At 42.6% G+C, this 14210-nt stretch overlaps 3 protein-coding genes and 1 long non-coding RNA gene across 4 annotated transcripts; 1 reads left to right on the top strand and 3 right to left on the bottom strand.

The window, feature by feature from the left end:
• Positions 1 to 287: 287 nt before the first annotated feature.
• LOC138902143 (uncharacterized) lies at positions 288 to 1049 on the bottom strand. The gene has a single exon (XM_070189965.1). It carries the CDS (start codon positions 1047 to 1049, stop codon positions 288 to 290), a length of 762 nt encoding a protein of 253 aa, XP_070046066.1.
• Positions 1050 to 3109: 2060 nt separating this feature from the next.
• LOC138902142 (uncharacterized) lies at positions 3110 to 4218 on the bottom strand. Its single transcript, XM_070189964.1, has 3 exons — positions 3958 to 4218; positions 3456 to 3876; positions 3110 to 3423 (listed from the first exon to the last, which is right to left on the bottom strand). The coding sequence occupies exons 1-3, from the start codon at positions 4216 to 4218 to the stop codon at positions 3110 to 3112; spliced, it is 996 nt and encodes a 331-aa protein (XP_070046065.1).
• Positions 4219 to 6021: 1803 nt separating this feature from the next.
• LOC138902141 (uncharacterized) lies at positions 6022 to 7044 on the bottom strand. Its single transcript, XM_070189963.1, has 2 exons — positions 6844 to 7044; positions 6022 to 6693 (listed from the first exon to the last, which is right to left on the bottom strand). The coding sequence occupies exons 1-2, from the start codon at positions 7042 to 7044 to the stop codon at positions 6022 to 6024; spliced, it is 873 nt and encodes a 290-aa protein (XP_070046064.1).
• Positions 7045 to 8908: 1864 nt separating this feature from the next.
• On the top strand, positions 8909 to 9310 carry LOC138900736 (uncharacterized). The gene is made up of 3 exons (XR_011411975.1): positions 8909 to 8977; positions 9063 to 9129; positions 9232 to 9310. It is a non-coding gene; the product is annotated as an uncharacterized lncRNA (long non-coding RNA).
• Positions 9311 to 14210: the final 4900 nt, after the last annotated feature.

Genomic DNA, 14210 nt, shown 5'->3' with positions numbered 1-14210 from the left:
CTTTGTCTTTGGCGCGCATGTCGCTTCATGCCGCCCAAATATTCTCACACTGCCTCATCAAGCCTTTTCCAAGCCCGTCTTGCCTGTCCCAAGACCTTGACCAATACTTGTTCCCCTGAAAATGTTTCTCATCCATTGTCCCGCACGATCGTTTTGCTCCCGCATAGGCCAATGGAAAGGCCATCATGCCCCAATCCTTGCCACAGTCGTGCCACGTCCGATAACAAAGATTTGGGTTCTAACAAACCACCGACACACTTTGAAATCGACGTCCTCGTCAAGCCGACTTAACGAATCAACCCCAAAAGGTTATTGACATACAAGTCCCCTTGAGGTGCATTCATATTTGCCATAATGGCATTTGCCTCCGCCACTTGTTCCTGCCTCTCCGCAGCTAGCATAACATTCACTCTAGCCTGCACCGGATAATCCCCCCCACAAGTGAAGCAACCATTGAATTTTCCACTTCTTTCTTTGCCCTTGGAAGTCTCCGTCTGCCTTCGATTCTTGGCAAAACCAACATATTTGGCAGCTTGGCCTTTCCTACTTTTCTTCCATTCCTTTGCTTTGTCCTTCCTTCCGTCGGACTTTGCATGTGAAGACTCAGCAGGGTCATGACCTATATTGAGGTCAGCCAATGCATCTGCCGCTGCAATATCAGTAGAGAGGCTTTGAACATTCTGCCTTCTCAACTCTAATTGTGCCCATCCCTTCAACCCGCTCATGAAGTAATATAGCTTGTCTTCTTCTGCCATATTACTTAGATTGAGCATCAACGATAAAAGTTCCTTGACATACTCCCTTACCATTCCACTTTGTTTCAAGTGGCGCAGTCCGTCTCTCGCCACCCACGACGAGTTGGTTGGAAGGAATTGGGATTTTAATTCCTTCTTCAACGTCTCCCAAGTTTCAATCTTGGGCAGTGCAGCACTTTCCGCTTCAACTACTCGTGTACGCCACCATACCTTTGCATCATCCGTCAAATACATCGGTATGCTGGTCACTTTTTCATTATTCGGCACACAAGCAGCCTGGAAATACTGCTCCATATCTCACAAGAAATTTTCCAGTTCTTTGGCACTTCTTGCACCGCCATAAGCCTTTGGCTACGGGATCCTCACTTTGGTGCGATCATTGTTTCTAGGGGCATTGTTTTATAACGCCCTTCGAATTTGAACTACCTCCTCGCGCAGTTCTTCCTCATCCTTGCGTACCAAGGCCATTTCTGCCAGCGTTGTCAAATACCTTACTGCATAATCTGCCTTTAGACGGGCCATTCTCGCAAGAACAGAAGAATCAGAACCCACTTCAAGAGCCTGCCCAATGAGTGCTTCCAACTGTTCCACTCTTTGGCTCAGTTCAGCATTTGTACCACCAGCCATGTTCTCAAACAGCAACTCGAAATCTACTACTGATCGTCTTACTACTGCTACGAACTTTGCTCTACTCTAATATTAGTTTATCAAGGTAGCTCTCATACCAGCTGTCACAGGGTCAAATTGGGCCAATTTTTCGCGCCTAATTGACACTGCGCGACAACAACCTAACACTCAATTTACTTAGCCTTTTCCAAAACTTAGCCAACTTTTCAACAAGTTCGGCCTTAAATAAAATTCGGTAGCAACATAAAGAGGAAAAAATCAAAAATGGGAAAATCCTAACCTTTGAATTAGTATGAAAATATACAAAGGACCCCTCACCTTGATATGAACACAAGTCGTTCATAGCCCACTTCGACCAGGCAAGATCACAAGTCGATCTTGTCACACTAAGACCTACCCAAATGCCTAGCCTTAGCCCACTTCTGAAACACTCAGAAACCCTCACGTTTCTTTCTTGTTTCCAACTTTACTATGAACATAATTCGTTCACAGCCCACTTTGTCTAGCAAAGATCACAAGTCGATCTTGCACATTAAGACCTGCCCAATGCCCAGCCTTAGCCATCGTTTGAAACACTTAGAAACCCTCACGTTTCTCTCTTGTTTCCCACTTGGAAGTCTCACACAGAACTTCCTTTTGAAGACACTCTTGTTCTTTGAAGACCCTCTTCTTCCTCTCTTCCTTCACGAAATGCCCCCATATATATAGATATAGGGGCTGTTACTGGCAGATTTGAAGGGACAACATACAAAGGGGTAATTTCATTATTGTGCTTTTCCCAGTCAAAGCACTAATAAGCACTTAACCATTTAATGGGGAACTTACCCACGAAATGGCCCTCTTCAGCACTTACTCTATTTTGTGGAGCACTCAGCCTTGTTTGTGGACCACTTAGCTCTTTGGTGGAGCACTCAGCCCCTTTGGTGGAGCATTGGTCCCACAACCCACTGAACCAAGCCTTATACACAGCATTGCTAAATCTAATCCTATCTAGTAGTTGACATCTCCCAACTACATAGGCCATTATCTTACACGAAATGACATTAGCTACAAGCACTAAACAGACATGGATACAAGTCATTACAAAAATACAATGGCCCACTGTTTTGGCATGTGCTCTTCATGTGCCATTTTTCTTGGTCAGCTATTGCATGCCCCAAACCTGGCATTGCACCCAGCCTTGGCTGATTCTGACATTGCTCCGCACCAATATCTTGTCCGCAACCTGCTATCCATGATTTTACCGCACACGCCCGACGCTTGAAGGCCGCACATTGCCTTAGCCGCATTTCTGCCTTGTCTTTGTCAACACTTATTTCATACGTGCCATTGCTTGTCCTTTATCTTACATATCTTTTCCTTGGCTATTAAAACCCTTTTCTATCATTCCGCGCCTCCGTGATTTAGCTTAGCTTGTACTTGGCGCTCCCCCAACTTGAACTACCCATACCTTTGTCTTTGGCGCGCATACCGCCCAAATATTCTCACACTGCCTCATCAAGCCTTTTCCAAGCCCGTCTTGCCTGTCCCAAGACCTTGGCCAATACTTGTTCCCTTGACAATGTTTCTCGTCCATTGTCCCACATGATCGTTTTGCTCCCGCATAGGCCAATGGCAAGGCCATCACACCCCAATCCTTGCCACAGTCGCGCCACGTCCGATAACAAAGATTTGGGTCCTAACAAACCCTCGTCACCCTTTGAAATCAACGTCCTCGTCAAGTCGACTTAACGAATCAACCCCAAAAGGTTGTTGACATACAAGTCCCCTTGAGGTTCATTCACATTTGCCACAATGGCATTTGCCTCCGCCACTTGTTCCAGTCTCTCCGCAGCTAGCATAGCAATCACTCTAGCCTGCACCGGACAGTCCCTCTTCAAGTGTGGACCCCCACAAGTGAAGAAGCCATTGAATTTTCCACTTCTTTCTTTGCCCTTGGAAGTCTCCGTCTGCCTTCGATTCTTGGCAAAACCAACATCTTTGGCAGCTTGGCCTTTCCCCCTTGCATCTATTCCTTCGCTTTGTCCTTCCTTCCGTCGGACTTTGCATGCAAAGACTCAGCAGGGTCATGACCTATATTGAGGTCAGCCAATGCATCTGCCGCTGCAACAGCAGTAGAGAGGCTTTGAACATTCTGCCTTCTCAACTCTAATTGCGCCCAGCCCTTCAACCCGCTCATGAAGTAATGCAGCTTATCTTCTTCTGCCATATTACTTACATTGAGCATCAACGATGAAAGTTCCTTGACATACTCCCTTACCGTTCCACTTTGTTTCAAGTGGCGCAGTCCGTCTCTTGCCACCCACGACGAGTTTGTTGGAAGGAATTGGGATTTTAATTCCTTCTTCAACGTCTCCCAGGTTTCAATCTTGGGCAGTCCAGCACTTTCCGCATCAACTACTCGTGTACGCCACCATACCTTTGCATCATCCGTCAAATACATCGGTGTGATGGTCACTTTTTCATCATTCGGCACACAAGCATCCTGGAAATACTGCTCCATATCCCACAAGAAATTTTCCAGTTCTTTGGAACTTCTTGCACCGCCATAAGCCTTTGGCTATGGGGTCCTCACTTTGGTGCGATCATTGTTTCTAGGGGCATTGTTTTGTAACGCCCTTCGAAGTTGAACCACCTCCTCGCGCAGTTTTTCCTCATCCTTGCGTACCGAGGCCATTTTTTCCAGCGTTGTCTCATACCTCGCTGCATAATCTGCCTTTAGATGGCCCATTCTCGCAAGAACAGAAGAATCAGAACCCACTTCAAGAGCCTGCCCAACGAGTGCTTCCAACTGTTCCACTCTTTGGCGCAGTTTAGCATTTGTGCCACCAGCCATGTTCTCAATCAACAACTCGAAATCTACTACTGATCGTCTTACCACCGCTACGAACTTTGCTCTACTCTGATATTAGTTTATCAGGGTAGCTCTGATACCAGCTATCACAGGGTCAAATTGGGCCAATTTTTCGCCCCTAATTGACACTGTGCGTTAGCAACCTGACACTCAAGTTACTCAGCCTTTTCCAAAACTTTGCCAACTTTTCAACAAGTTCGGCCTTAAACAAAATTCGATAGCAACATAAAGAGAACAAAATCAAGTACGGGAAAATCCCAACCTTTGTATTAATATGAAAATATACAAAGGACCCCTCACTTTGCTATGAACACAAGCCGTTCATAGCCCACTTCGACCAGGAAAGATCACAAGTCGATCTTGTCACACTAAGACCTGCCCAAATGCCTAGCCTTAGCCCACTTCTGAAACACTCAGAAACACTCACGTTTCTTTCTTGTTTCCCACTTTACTATGAACACAATTCGTTCACAGCCCACTTCATCTAGCAAAGATCACAAGTAGATCTTGCACACTAAGACCTGCCCAATGCCCAGCCTTAGCCCCCGTTTGAAACACTTAGAAACCCTCACGTTTCTCTCTTATTTCCCACTTAGAAGTCTCACACAGAACTTCCTTTTGAAGATACTCTTCTTCTTTGAAGACCCTCTTTTTCCTCTCTTCCTTCACGAAATGCCCCCATATATATAGATATAGGGGATGTTACTGGCAGATTTGAAGGGACAACATACAAAGGGGTAATTTCATCATTGTGCTTTGCCCAGTCAAAGCACTAATAAGCACTTAACAATTTAATGGGGAACTTACCCACGAAATGGACCTCTTCAGCACTTACTCTGTTTTGTGGAGCACTCAGCCTTATTTGTGGACCACTTAGCTCTTTGGTGGAGCATTGGTCCCAAAACCCACTGAACCAAGCCTTATACACAGCATTGCTAAATTTGATCCTATCTAGTAGTTGGCATCCCCCAACTACATAGGCCATTATCTTACACGAAATGACATTAGCTACAAGCACTAAACAGACATGGATACAAGTCATTACAAAGATACAACGGCCCACTGCTTTGGCATGTGCTCTTCATGTGCCCTTTTTCTTGGTCAGCTATTGTATGCCCCAAGGCTGGCATTGCGCCCAGCCTTGGCTGATTCTGACATTGCTCCACACTAATGTCTTGTCCGCAACCTACTGTACATGATTTCACCGCACACGCCCGACGCATGTAGGCCGCACATTACCTTAACTGCATTTCTGCCTTGTCTTTGTCAACACTTATTTCATACGTGCCATTGCTTGTCCTTTGTCTCACATAGCTTTGCCTTGGCTATTGAAACACTTTGCCATCATTCCGCGCCTCCGTGATTTAGCTTAGCTTGTACTTGGCGCTCCCACAACTTGAACTACCCGTACCTTTGTTTTTGGCGCGCATGCCGCTTCATACCGCCCAAATTTTCTCACACTGCCTCATCAAGGCTTTTCCAAGCCCGTCTTGCCCGTCCTAAGACCTTGGCCAATACTTGTTCCCCTGACAATGTTTCTCGTCCATTGTCCCGCATTATCATTTTGCTCCCGCATAGGCCAATGGCAAGGCCATCACGCCCCAATCCTTGCCACAGTCGCGCCACATCCGATAACAAAGATTTGGGTCCTAACAAACCACCGGCACCCTATGAAATCGACGTCCTTGTCAAGCCGACTTAACGAATCAAACCCAAAAGGTTATTGACATACAAGTCCCCTTGAGGTGGATTCACATTTTCCACAATGGCATTTGCCTCCGCCACTTATTCCTGTCTCTCCGCAGCTAGCATAGTATTCACTCTAGCCTGCACCGGGCAGTCCCTCTTCAAGTGTGGACCCCCACAAGTGAAGCAGCCATTGAATTTGCCACTTCTTTCTTTGCCCTTGGAAGTCTCCGTCTGCCTTTGATTCTTGGCAAAACCAATATCTTTGGCAACTTGGCCTTTCCCGCTTTTCTTCCATTCCTTCGCTTTGTCCTTCCTTCCATCGGACTTTGCATGCGAAGACTCAGTAGGGTCATGACCTATATTGAGGTCAGCCAACGCATCTGCCGCTGCAATACCAGTAAAGAGGCTTCGAACATTCTGCCTTCTCAACTCTAATTGCGCCCAGTCCTTCAACCCGCTCATGAAGTAATGCAGCTTGTTTTCTTCTGCCATATTACTTACATTGAGGATCAAGGATGAAAGTTCCTTGACATACTCCCTTACCGTTCCACTTTGTTTCAAGTGGCGCAGTCCGTCTCTCGCCACCCACGACGAGTTGGTTGGAAGGAATTGGGATTTTAATTCCTTCTTCAACGTCTCCCAAGTTTCAATCTTGGGAAGTCCAGCACTTTCCGCTTCAACTACTCGTGTATGCCACCATAACTTTGCATAATCCGTCAAATACATCGGTATGATGGTCACTTTTTCATCATTCGGCACACAAGCAGCCTGGAAATATTGCTCCATATCCCACAAGAAACTTTCCAGTTCTTTGGCACTTCTTGCACCGCCATAAGCCTTTGGCTACGGTATCCTCACTTTGGTGCGATCATTTTTTCTAGGGGCATTGTTTTGTAACGCCCTTCGAAGTTGAACCACCTCCTCGCGTAGTTCTTCCTCATCCTTGTGTACCAAGGCCATTTCTGCCAGCGTTGTCTCATACCTCTCTGTATAATCTGCCTTTAGACGGGCCATTCTCGCAAGAACAGAAGAATCAGAACCCACTTCAAGAGCCTGCCCAATGAGGTCTTCTAACTGTTCCACTCTTTGGCTCAGTTCAGCATTTGTGCCACCAGCCATGTTCTCAAACAACAACTCGAAATCTACTACTGACCGTCTTAACATCGCTACGAACTTTGCTCTACTCTGATATTAGTTTATCTGGGTAGCTCTGATACCAGCTGTCACAGAGTCAAATTGGGCCAATTTTTTGTGCCTAATTGACATTGCGCGGCAGCAACCTGACACTTAAGTTACTCACCCTTTTCCAAAACTTAGCCAACTTTTCAACAAGTTCGGCCTTAAACAAAATTCGATAGCAACATAAAGAGAACAAAATCAAGTACGGGAAAATCCCAACCATTGTATTAATATGAAAATATACAAAGGACCCCTCACTTTGCTATGAACACAAGTCGTTCATAGCCCACTTCGACCAGGCAAGATCACAAGTTGATCTTGTCACACTAAGACCTACCCAAATGCCTAGCCTTAGCCCACTTCTGAAACACTCAGCAACCCTCATGTTTCTTTCTTGTTTCCCACTTTACTATGAACACAATTCGTTCACAGCCCACTTCTTCTAGCAAAGATCACAAGTCGATCTTGCACACTAAGACCTGCCCAATGCCCAGCCTTAGCCCCCGTTTGAAACACTTAGAAACCCTTACGTTTCTCCCTTGTTTCCCACTTGGAAGTCTCACACAGAACTTCCTTTTGAAGACACTCTTCTTCTTTGAAGACCCTCTTCTTCCTCTCTTCCTTCACGAAATGCCCCCATATATATAGATATAGGGGCTGTTACTGGCAGATTTGAAGTGACACCATACAAAGGGGTAATTTCATCATTGTGCTTTGCCCAGTCAAAGCACTAATAAGCACTTAACCATTTAATGGGGAACTTACCCACGAAATGGACTTCTTCAGCACTTACTCTTTTTGTGGAGCACTCAGCCTTGTTGTGGACCACTTAGCTCTTTGGTGGAGCACTCAGCCCCTTTGGTGGAGCATTGGTCCCACAACCCACTGAACTAAGCCTTATACATAACATTGCTAAATCTGATTCTATCTAGTAGTTGACATCCCCCAACTATATAGGCCATTATCTTACATGAAATGACATTAGCTACAAGCACTAAACAGACATGGATAGAAGTCATTACAAAAATACAACGGCCCACTGCTTTGGCATGTGCTCTTCATGTGCCCTTTTTCTTGGTCAGCTATTGCACGCCCCAAGGCTGGCATTGCACCCAGCCTTGGCTGATTCTGACATTGCTCTGCACTAATATCTTGTCCGCAACCTGCTGTCCATGATTTGACCGCACACGCCCGACGCTTGTAGGCCGCACATTGCCTTAGCCGCATTTCTGCCTTGTCTTTGTCAACACTTGTTTCATCCGTGCCATTGCATGTCCTTTGTCTCACATAGCTTTGCCTTGGCTATTGAAACCCTTTGCCATCATTCCGCACCTCCGTGATTTAGCTTAGCTTGTACTTGGCGCTCCCACAACTTGAACTACCCGTACCTTTGTCTTTGGTGGGCATGCCGCTTCATGCCGTCCAAATTTTCCCACACTATCTCATCAAGCCTTTGCCAAGTCCGTCTTGCCTATCCCAAGACCTTGGTCAATAATTGTTTCCCTTACAATGTTTCTCATCCATTGTCCCGCATGATCGTTTTGCTCTCGCATAGGCCAATGGCAAGGCCATCACGCCTCAATCCTTGCCACAACTGCGCCACGTCCGATGAATTTTCCACATTGAATTTTTCTTGCTTTTATGAAGGCCAAGGAGACAACAACTAATGAGAGATGTACATCTATTTGTGTCTTCGATGCTCTTGTGGAGGTGTGCCCTGAAAAAGCTCTAAAGTAGGTCGATTTGTATGGTTTTTTTCTCTAATGCTAATTCTTAATTTTGATAGTTACTTCCTGTGAAAATTAGGTACTATGATGTTTGTCTTCCATTAATTTTTGACTCAAGCAACGACAAAAATCCAGCTGTTAGATAAGTTTGTACATCTTTAGGAGTTGTATAGTTTTCAGTCAAGTTGCATTTACTATTTGATTTGTCGGAGAACCATATGTCATGTTCAGGCTACTTTTTATGGACTTGGGCTGTGGGCGGAATATGGTCATTCTTCTTTCAAACCTTTTGTTGTAGGTATGTTATTGTTGAATATGATACTTAGACCATTGTCTACATGGTGAAGGGGACAAGAAGTGATGTTTTTTGTGTTTACTTAAATATTATGACCTGAACTAGAGGCTATGACAAGGATCAAAGTAGTGATAATGCATACGAATGCTCTTGAACCTGAGAATGAAAAAGCATATGATAATGTGTCGAACCTTCAAATAACCTCAAACAACTCTAAAACCACGAGTCATACCCCAATTCAAGCCTAATGAACTTTGAAATTTCAAATTCTATATCTTGTGCCGAAACACATCAAATCAATCCGGAATAACTTTCAATTTTGCACACAAATCATAATTGACACAACAATGCTATTCCAATTTCCAGAATTGGATTCCGGCCCCGATAACAAAAAGTCAACTCCCCGGTCAAACTTTCCAAAAATTCGACTTTCACCATTTCAAGCCTAAATTGGCTACAGACCTCAGATTCACAGTCCGGACACGCTCCTAATTCTAAAATCACCCAACGAAGCTAACAGAACTGACAAAACTCTATTCTGGAGTCGTCTTCACATAGTTCCGACTACAGTAAAAATTCTAAGACTTAAGCTTCCATCTTAGGGACTAAGTGTCCCAAATCACTCCGAATCATCTATAAATCAAACTCGACCACACACGTGGGTCATAATACATATTGCAAGGCTACTCGAGACCTTAAGTCACTGAACAAGGCGTAAATTCTTAAAACGACAAGTAGGGTCGTTATAGTAACATAGATGCTGGAATCAAAGATGAGGATTAAGTTGTGTTATTGCTTGTTTCCTTACCCTAGTTATTTAAACATATAAGAGATACTGTGCTTTATGAAAAGGATAATATCTCTTATAAAGATGTCAAATCTATTTTGAAATCAAAAGAACAAATAGATAGAGATATTACTAGAGAAACTAGTGGGAACCAAGGGGAAGGCTTATTCATAAGAGGTAGATCCAATAAGAAAGATTCAAGTAGTGAGAGACCTAAATCAAGGTTAAAATCCAAATACAGAAATGTCATGTGCAAATTTTGTCGTAAAAAAGGTCACATTATTTCTGAATGCTTTAAATTAAAAAACAAAGAAAAACAAACAGAAAAGAAAAATGAGTACAAAAATACTAACACTGCCGAAGCAAGTGTAGCTGTTGATGAGACTGAGGGAATTATTTTTTTAGCAACTAATAATAGTTTCAAATCTAACAATGAGTGGATTTTAGATTCGGGTTGTACTTATCATATGTGTCCCAATCGGGATTTATTTACCACATATGAAAAGGTACAGTCTGAATCAAAATGCACGATGGTGTGGTGAGAACTCTCACCGATGCTAGACATGTTCCTGACTTAAAGAAAAATCTCATCTCTTTGGGGACTCTAGAATCTCTTGGGCGCAAGTACACAGGTGAAGGTGGAGTTCTGAAAATTTCTCATGGTGCTCTTGTGATCATGAAAGCACGTAGATCCGGTACATTGTATACTCTTTTGGGATCTACTATTACAGGTGCTGCTGCAGTTTCAATATTAGATAAATCAGATTCTGACATCACCAAGTTGTGGCATATGCGATTGGGGCATATGAGTGAAAAAGGTCTTTCCATCCTCAGCAAAAAATGTCTTTTATGTGGCCAAAGTACCAGAAATATGGAGTTCTGTGAACATTGTGTGTTCGGGAAGAAGAAAAGAGTCAGCTTCAAATCTCTAGCGATTCATAGAACAAAAGGTACTTTGGACTACATTTATTCAGATCTTTGGGGTCCTTCACGTACCCCATCAAAAGGTGGTGCCAGGTATATGTTAACTTTCATTGATGATTATTCAAGGAAAGTTTGGGTTTATTTCCTGAAAAATAAAAGTGATGTTTTCTTAAATTTCAAACAATGGAAAGTTTTGATTGAGAAGCAAACAGAAAAATAGGTTAAGCGGCTTAGAACAGATAATGGCTTGAAATTTTGTAATGATGAATTCAACGAATTTTGCAAGAATGAAGGAATTGCTCGACATCGTACTGTGCGAACGACACCTCAACAAAATAGTATGGCAGAAAGGATGAATAGAACTCTTTTGGAAAGGGCTCGTTGCATGATTTCAAATATTGGGTTGACAAACGCCTTTTAGGAAGAAGCTATCTCTACAGCTTGTTATATTGTCAACCGAGCTCCTTTTGCACCTTTGAACTTTAAGACTCCAGAGAAAACGTGGTCAGGTACTCCTGCTAATTATTCTGATTTAAAGATATTTGGTTGCCCTGCATACATGCATGTAAATGATGGAAAATTAGAGCCAAGGGCTAAAACGTGTATTTTCGGGTATGCATCTGGGGTGAAAAGATACCGACTATGGTATCCTGATCCCACGACACCAAAATTTATAATTAGTAGAGATGTAACATTTGATGAATCTTCTATGTTACATTATAGAAAAGAGTCATCTAGTTCTTGTAATACAGATAAAGGAAAGAGTACACAAAACTAGGTGGAGATTGAGATTGGCATTCCTTCTAATCCAAGCTCATCAACTTTAGAGCAAAATACAGTTGAAACTCCTGAAGTTGAGCCAGAAGCTGAAATTCCTGAAGTTGAGACTCCTGAAGTTGAACCAGAAGAAAAGGAGTATTCTATAGCAAACATAGACCAATAAGAGAAGGTAAATAACCATTAAGGTTTGGAAATTATGTTGCATTTGCTTGTTCAGTTGCACAGGAAACTGAAGAAATTGGAGAACCATCAAAATATTCAGAAGCAGTTTCTGGTGCTGACTCAGCCAAGTGGCTAATTGCAATGAATGAAGAAATTGAGTCAATCCACAAGAATGGTACTTGGTCTCCTGTGAAGCCGCCATCAGGAAAAAGAATTATTGGTTGCAAATGCATTTTCATTAAAAAAGATGGCATTCCAGGGGTTGAAGATGCGAGGTATAAGGCACGATTAGTTGTAAAGGGCTATAGTCAGGTACAATGAGTTATTTTAATGAAATTTTCTCACTTGTTGTTAAACATAGCTCTATTCGTGTCTTGCTTGCCTTTGTTGCAATGTATGATTTGGAATTAGAACAACTTGATGTTAAAACGGCTTTTTTACATGGAGAACTTGAGGAACAAATATACATGCATCAACCCGAAGGATTTGAAATTGAAGGAAAAGAAGATCATGTTTGCTTGTTGAAGAAATCCTTGTACGGATTAAGGCAGTCTCCAAGACAATGGTATAATTTGATTCCTTTATGTTGGGTCATGGTTATTCGAAGAGCATGTATGATAGTTGTGTTTACTAACGTAAGTTAAATAATGATTCATTTGTGTACCTATTATTATATGTTGATGACATGTTCATTGCTGCTAAGGATTTAACAGAAATTCACAATTTAAAAGGTTAGCTGAAAAGTGAATTTGAGATGAAACATTTAGGAGTAGCTAAGAAAATCCTGGGCATGGAGATCAAAAGAGATCGAAAAGCCAACAAGCTATTTCTGTCACGACCCAAAATCTCACTTGTCGTGATGGCGCCTATCTCAATACTAGGCAAGCCAAAAATTCCAATAAACCACTATTTCTTTTAAATTTGAAAACGAAATAATTAATTTAGCGGAAGAAATCTCAAAATTACAAATATATCACTCCCAAAACCTGGTGTCACTGAGTACATGAACATCTAATATGAATGTAAGTCTGGAAAATATGGTCTATAATAATCCGAGACCAAATACAGTAAACAAAGAGATAGATAAGGAGAGACAAGGTCTGCGGAGCACGGCAGCTACCTCAAAATCTCCTAAAAATCAACCACGCAAAAGGATCAACACCTGCTATGTACGGGAATACCAGGATCTGCACACGAAGTGCAAGGTGTAGTATAAGTACAACCAACTCAGCAAGTAACAATAATAAATAAGGAACTGAAGATAGTAACGAGCTACACAGTTATGGTTCATTTCTAGTAATCCCAACAAAGAATAGACATGCTATCAAATCTGGCAGTTTAATGTCAAATCAATTTTTATACAGTTCTTATTCATGTAATCCGTATATCAACAATCTTTCGGAGATTTCACGACAATGACAGATAGCAACTAAATCCAACAACAAATGAAAATCAAGTACAACCTCTCAGGACATCAATCACTCACTGGGCTCCGAGGCCTCATCACTCCCTGGGCTCCCAGGCCTCACTCAATGGGTACCCGCACTCACTGGGGGTGTACAGACTCATGAGGGGCTCCTACAGTCCAAGCGCTATAAGCACGGACAACTCACATGCCATAATATAAATATCTAGATCCGCACAGCCAACTCTCATGCTGCACGGCCAACTCACGTGCAATAATAAGCCAATAAGGCCTACTGCAGGCGGGCAGCTCCGATCCATAAAATATCCTCACAATCATGCCCTCGTCCTCCCTCAGTCATAAATCTCTCCAGTCTCTCGGGCTCTCAATAATCATGAATCAACCCAAACAACAATGATATGATGTATCAATAATAATAACAGAGACTGAGATAAAAGGTGCAAGTTAAAACTGAGACTGAGTAAATATAGCATTTAGCAGGCAATTCAACAAGTACACGACCTCTGTGGATCCCAACAGTACTATCACATAGCCTAAGCATGATTTCTAACATGATTTACAGTCAAAATTTATCAACACATAGAGGGCATATAGCTAACAACAATTTATTCAACTTTATAGTTTTTCGGGACGGACCAAGTCACAATCCCCTCGGTGCACGTCCACACGCTCGTCACCTAGCATGTGCGTCACCTCCAAAATAATCACATGATACCAAATTTCGGGGTTTCATACCCTCAGGATTAGATTTAAAACTGTTACCTACCTTAACCCGTATATTTATTTATTTTGCTATGCCCTTGCCACAAGAATTGGTCTCAAAAAGCCTCGTATCTGGCCACAATTAATTCGATTCAATCAATACCAATTATTGTAATTAATTCCATAAGAAAATACTAATTTTTCCAATAAAATCCGAAATTAACTCAAAAATCGCCCATCCAATCATGAGTCCAACCATACAAATTTCACCAAATTCCGACATCAACTCGACCTTCAAATCTT

The sequence above is a fragment of the Nicotiana tomentosiformis genome, chromosome 11 (assembly GCF_000390325.3).
Source record: "Nicotiana tomentosiformis chromosome 11, ASM39032v3, whole genome shotgun sequence".
Classification (NCBI taxonomy): Eukaryota; Viridiplantae; Streptophyta; class Magnoliopsida; order Solanales; family Solanaceae; genus Nicotiana; species Nicotiana tomentosiformis.
Note: the sequence above shows the minus strand (reverse complement) of the source record. Positions and strands in the feature narration are given on the sequence as shown.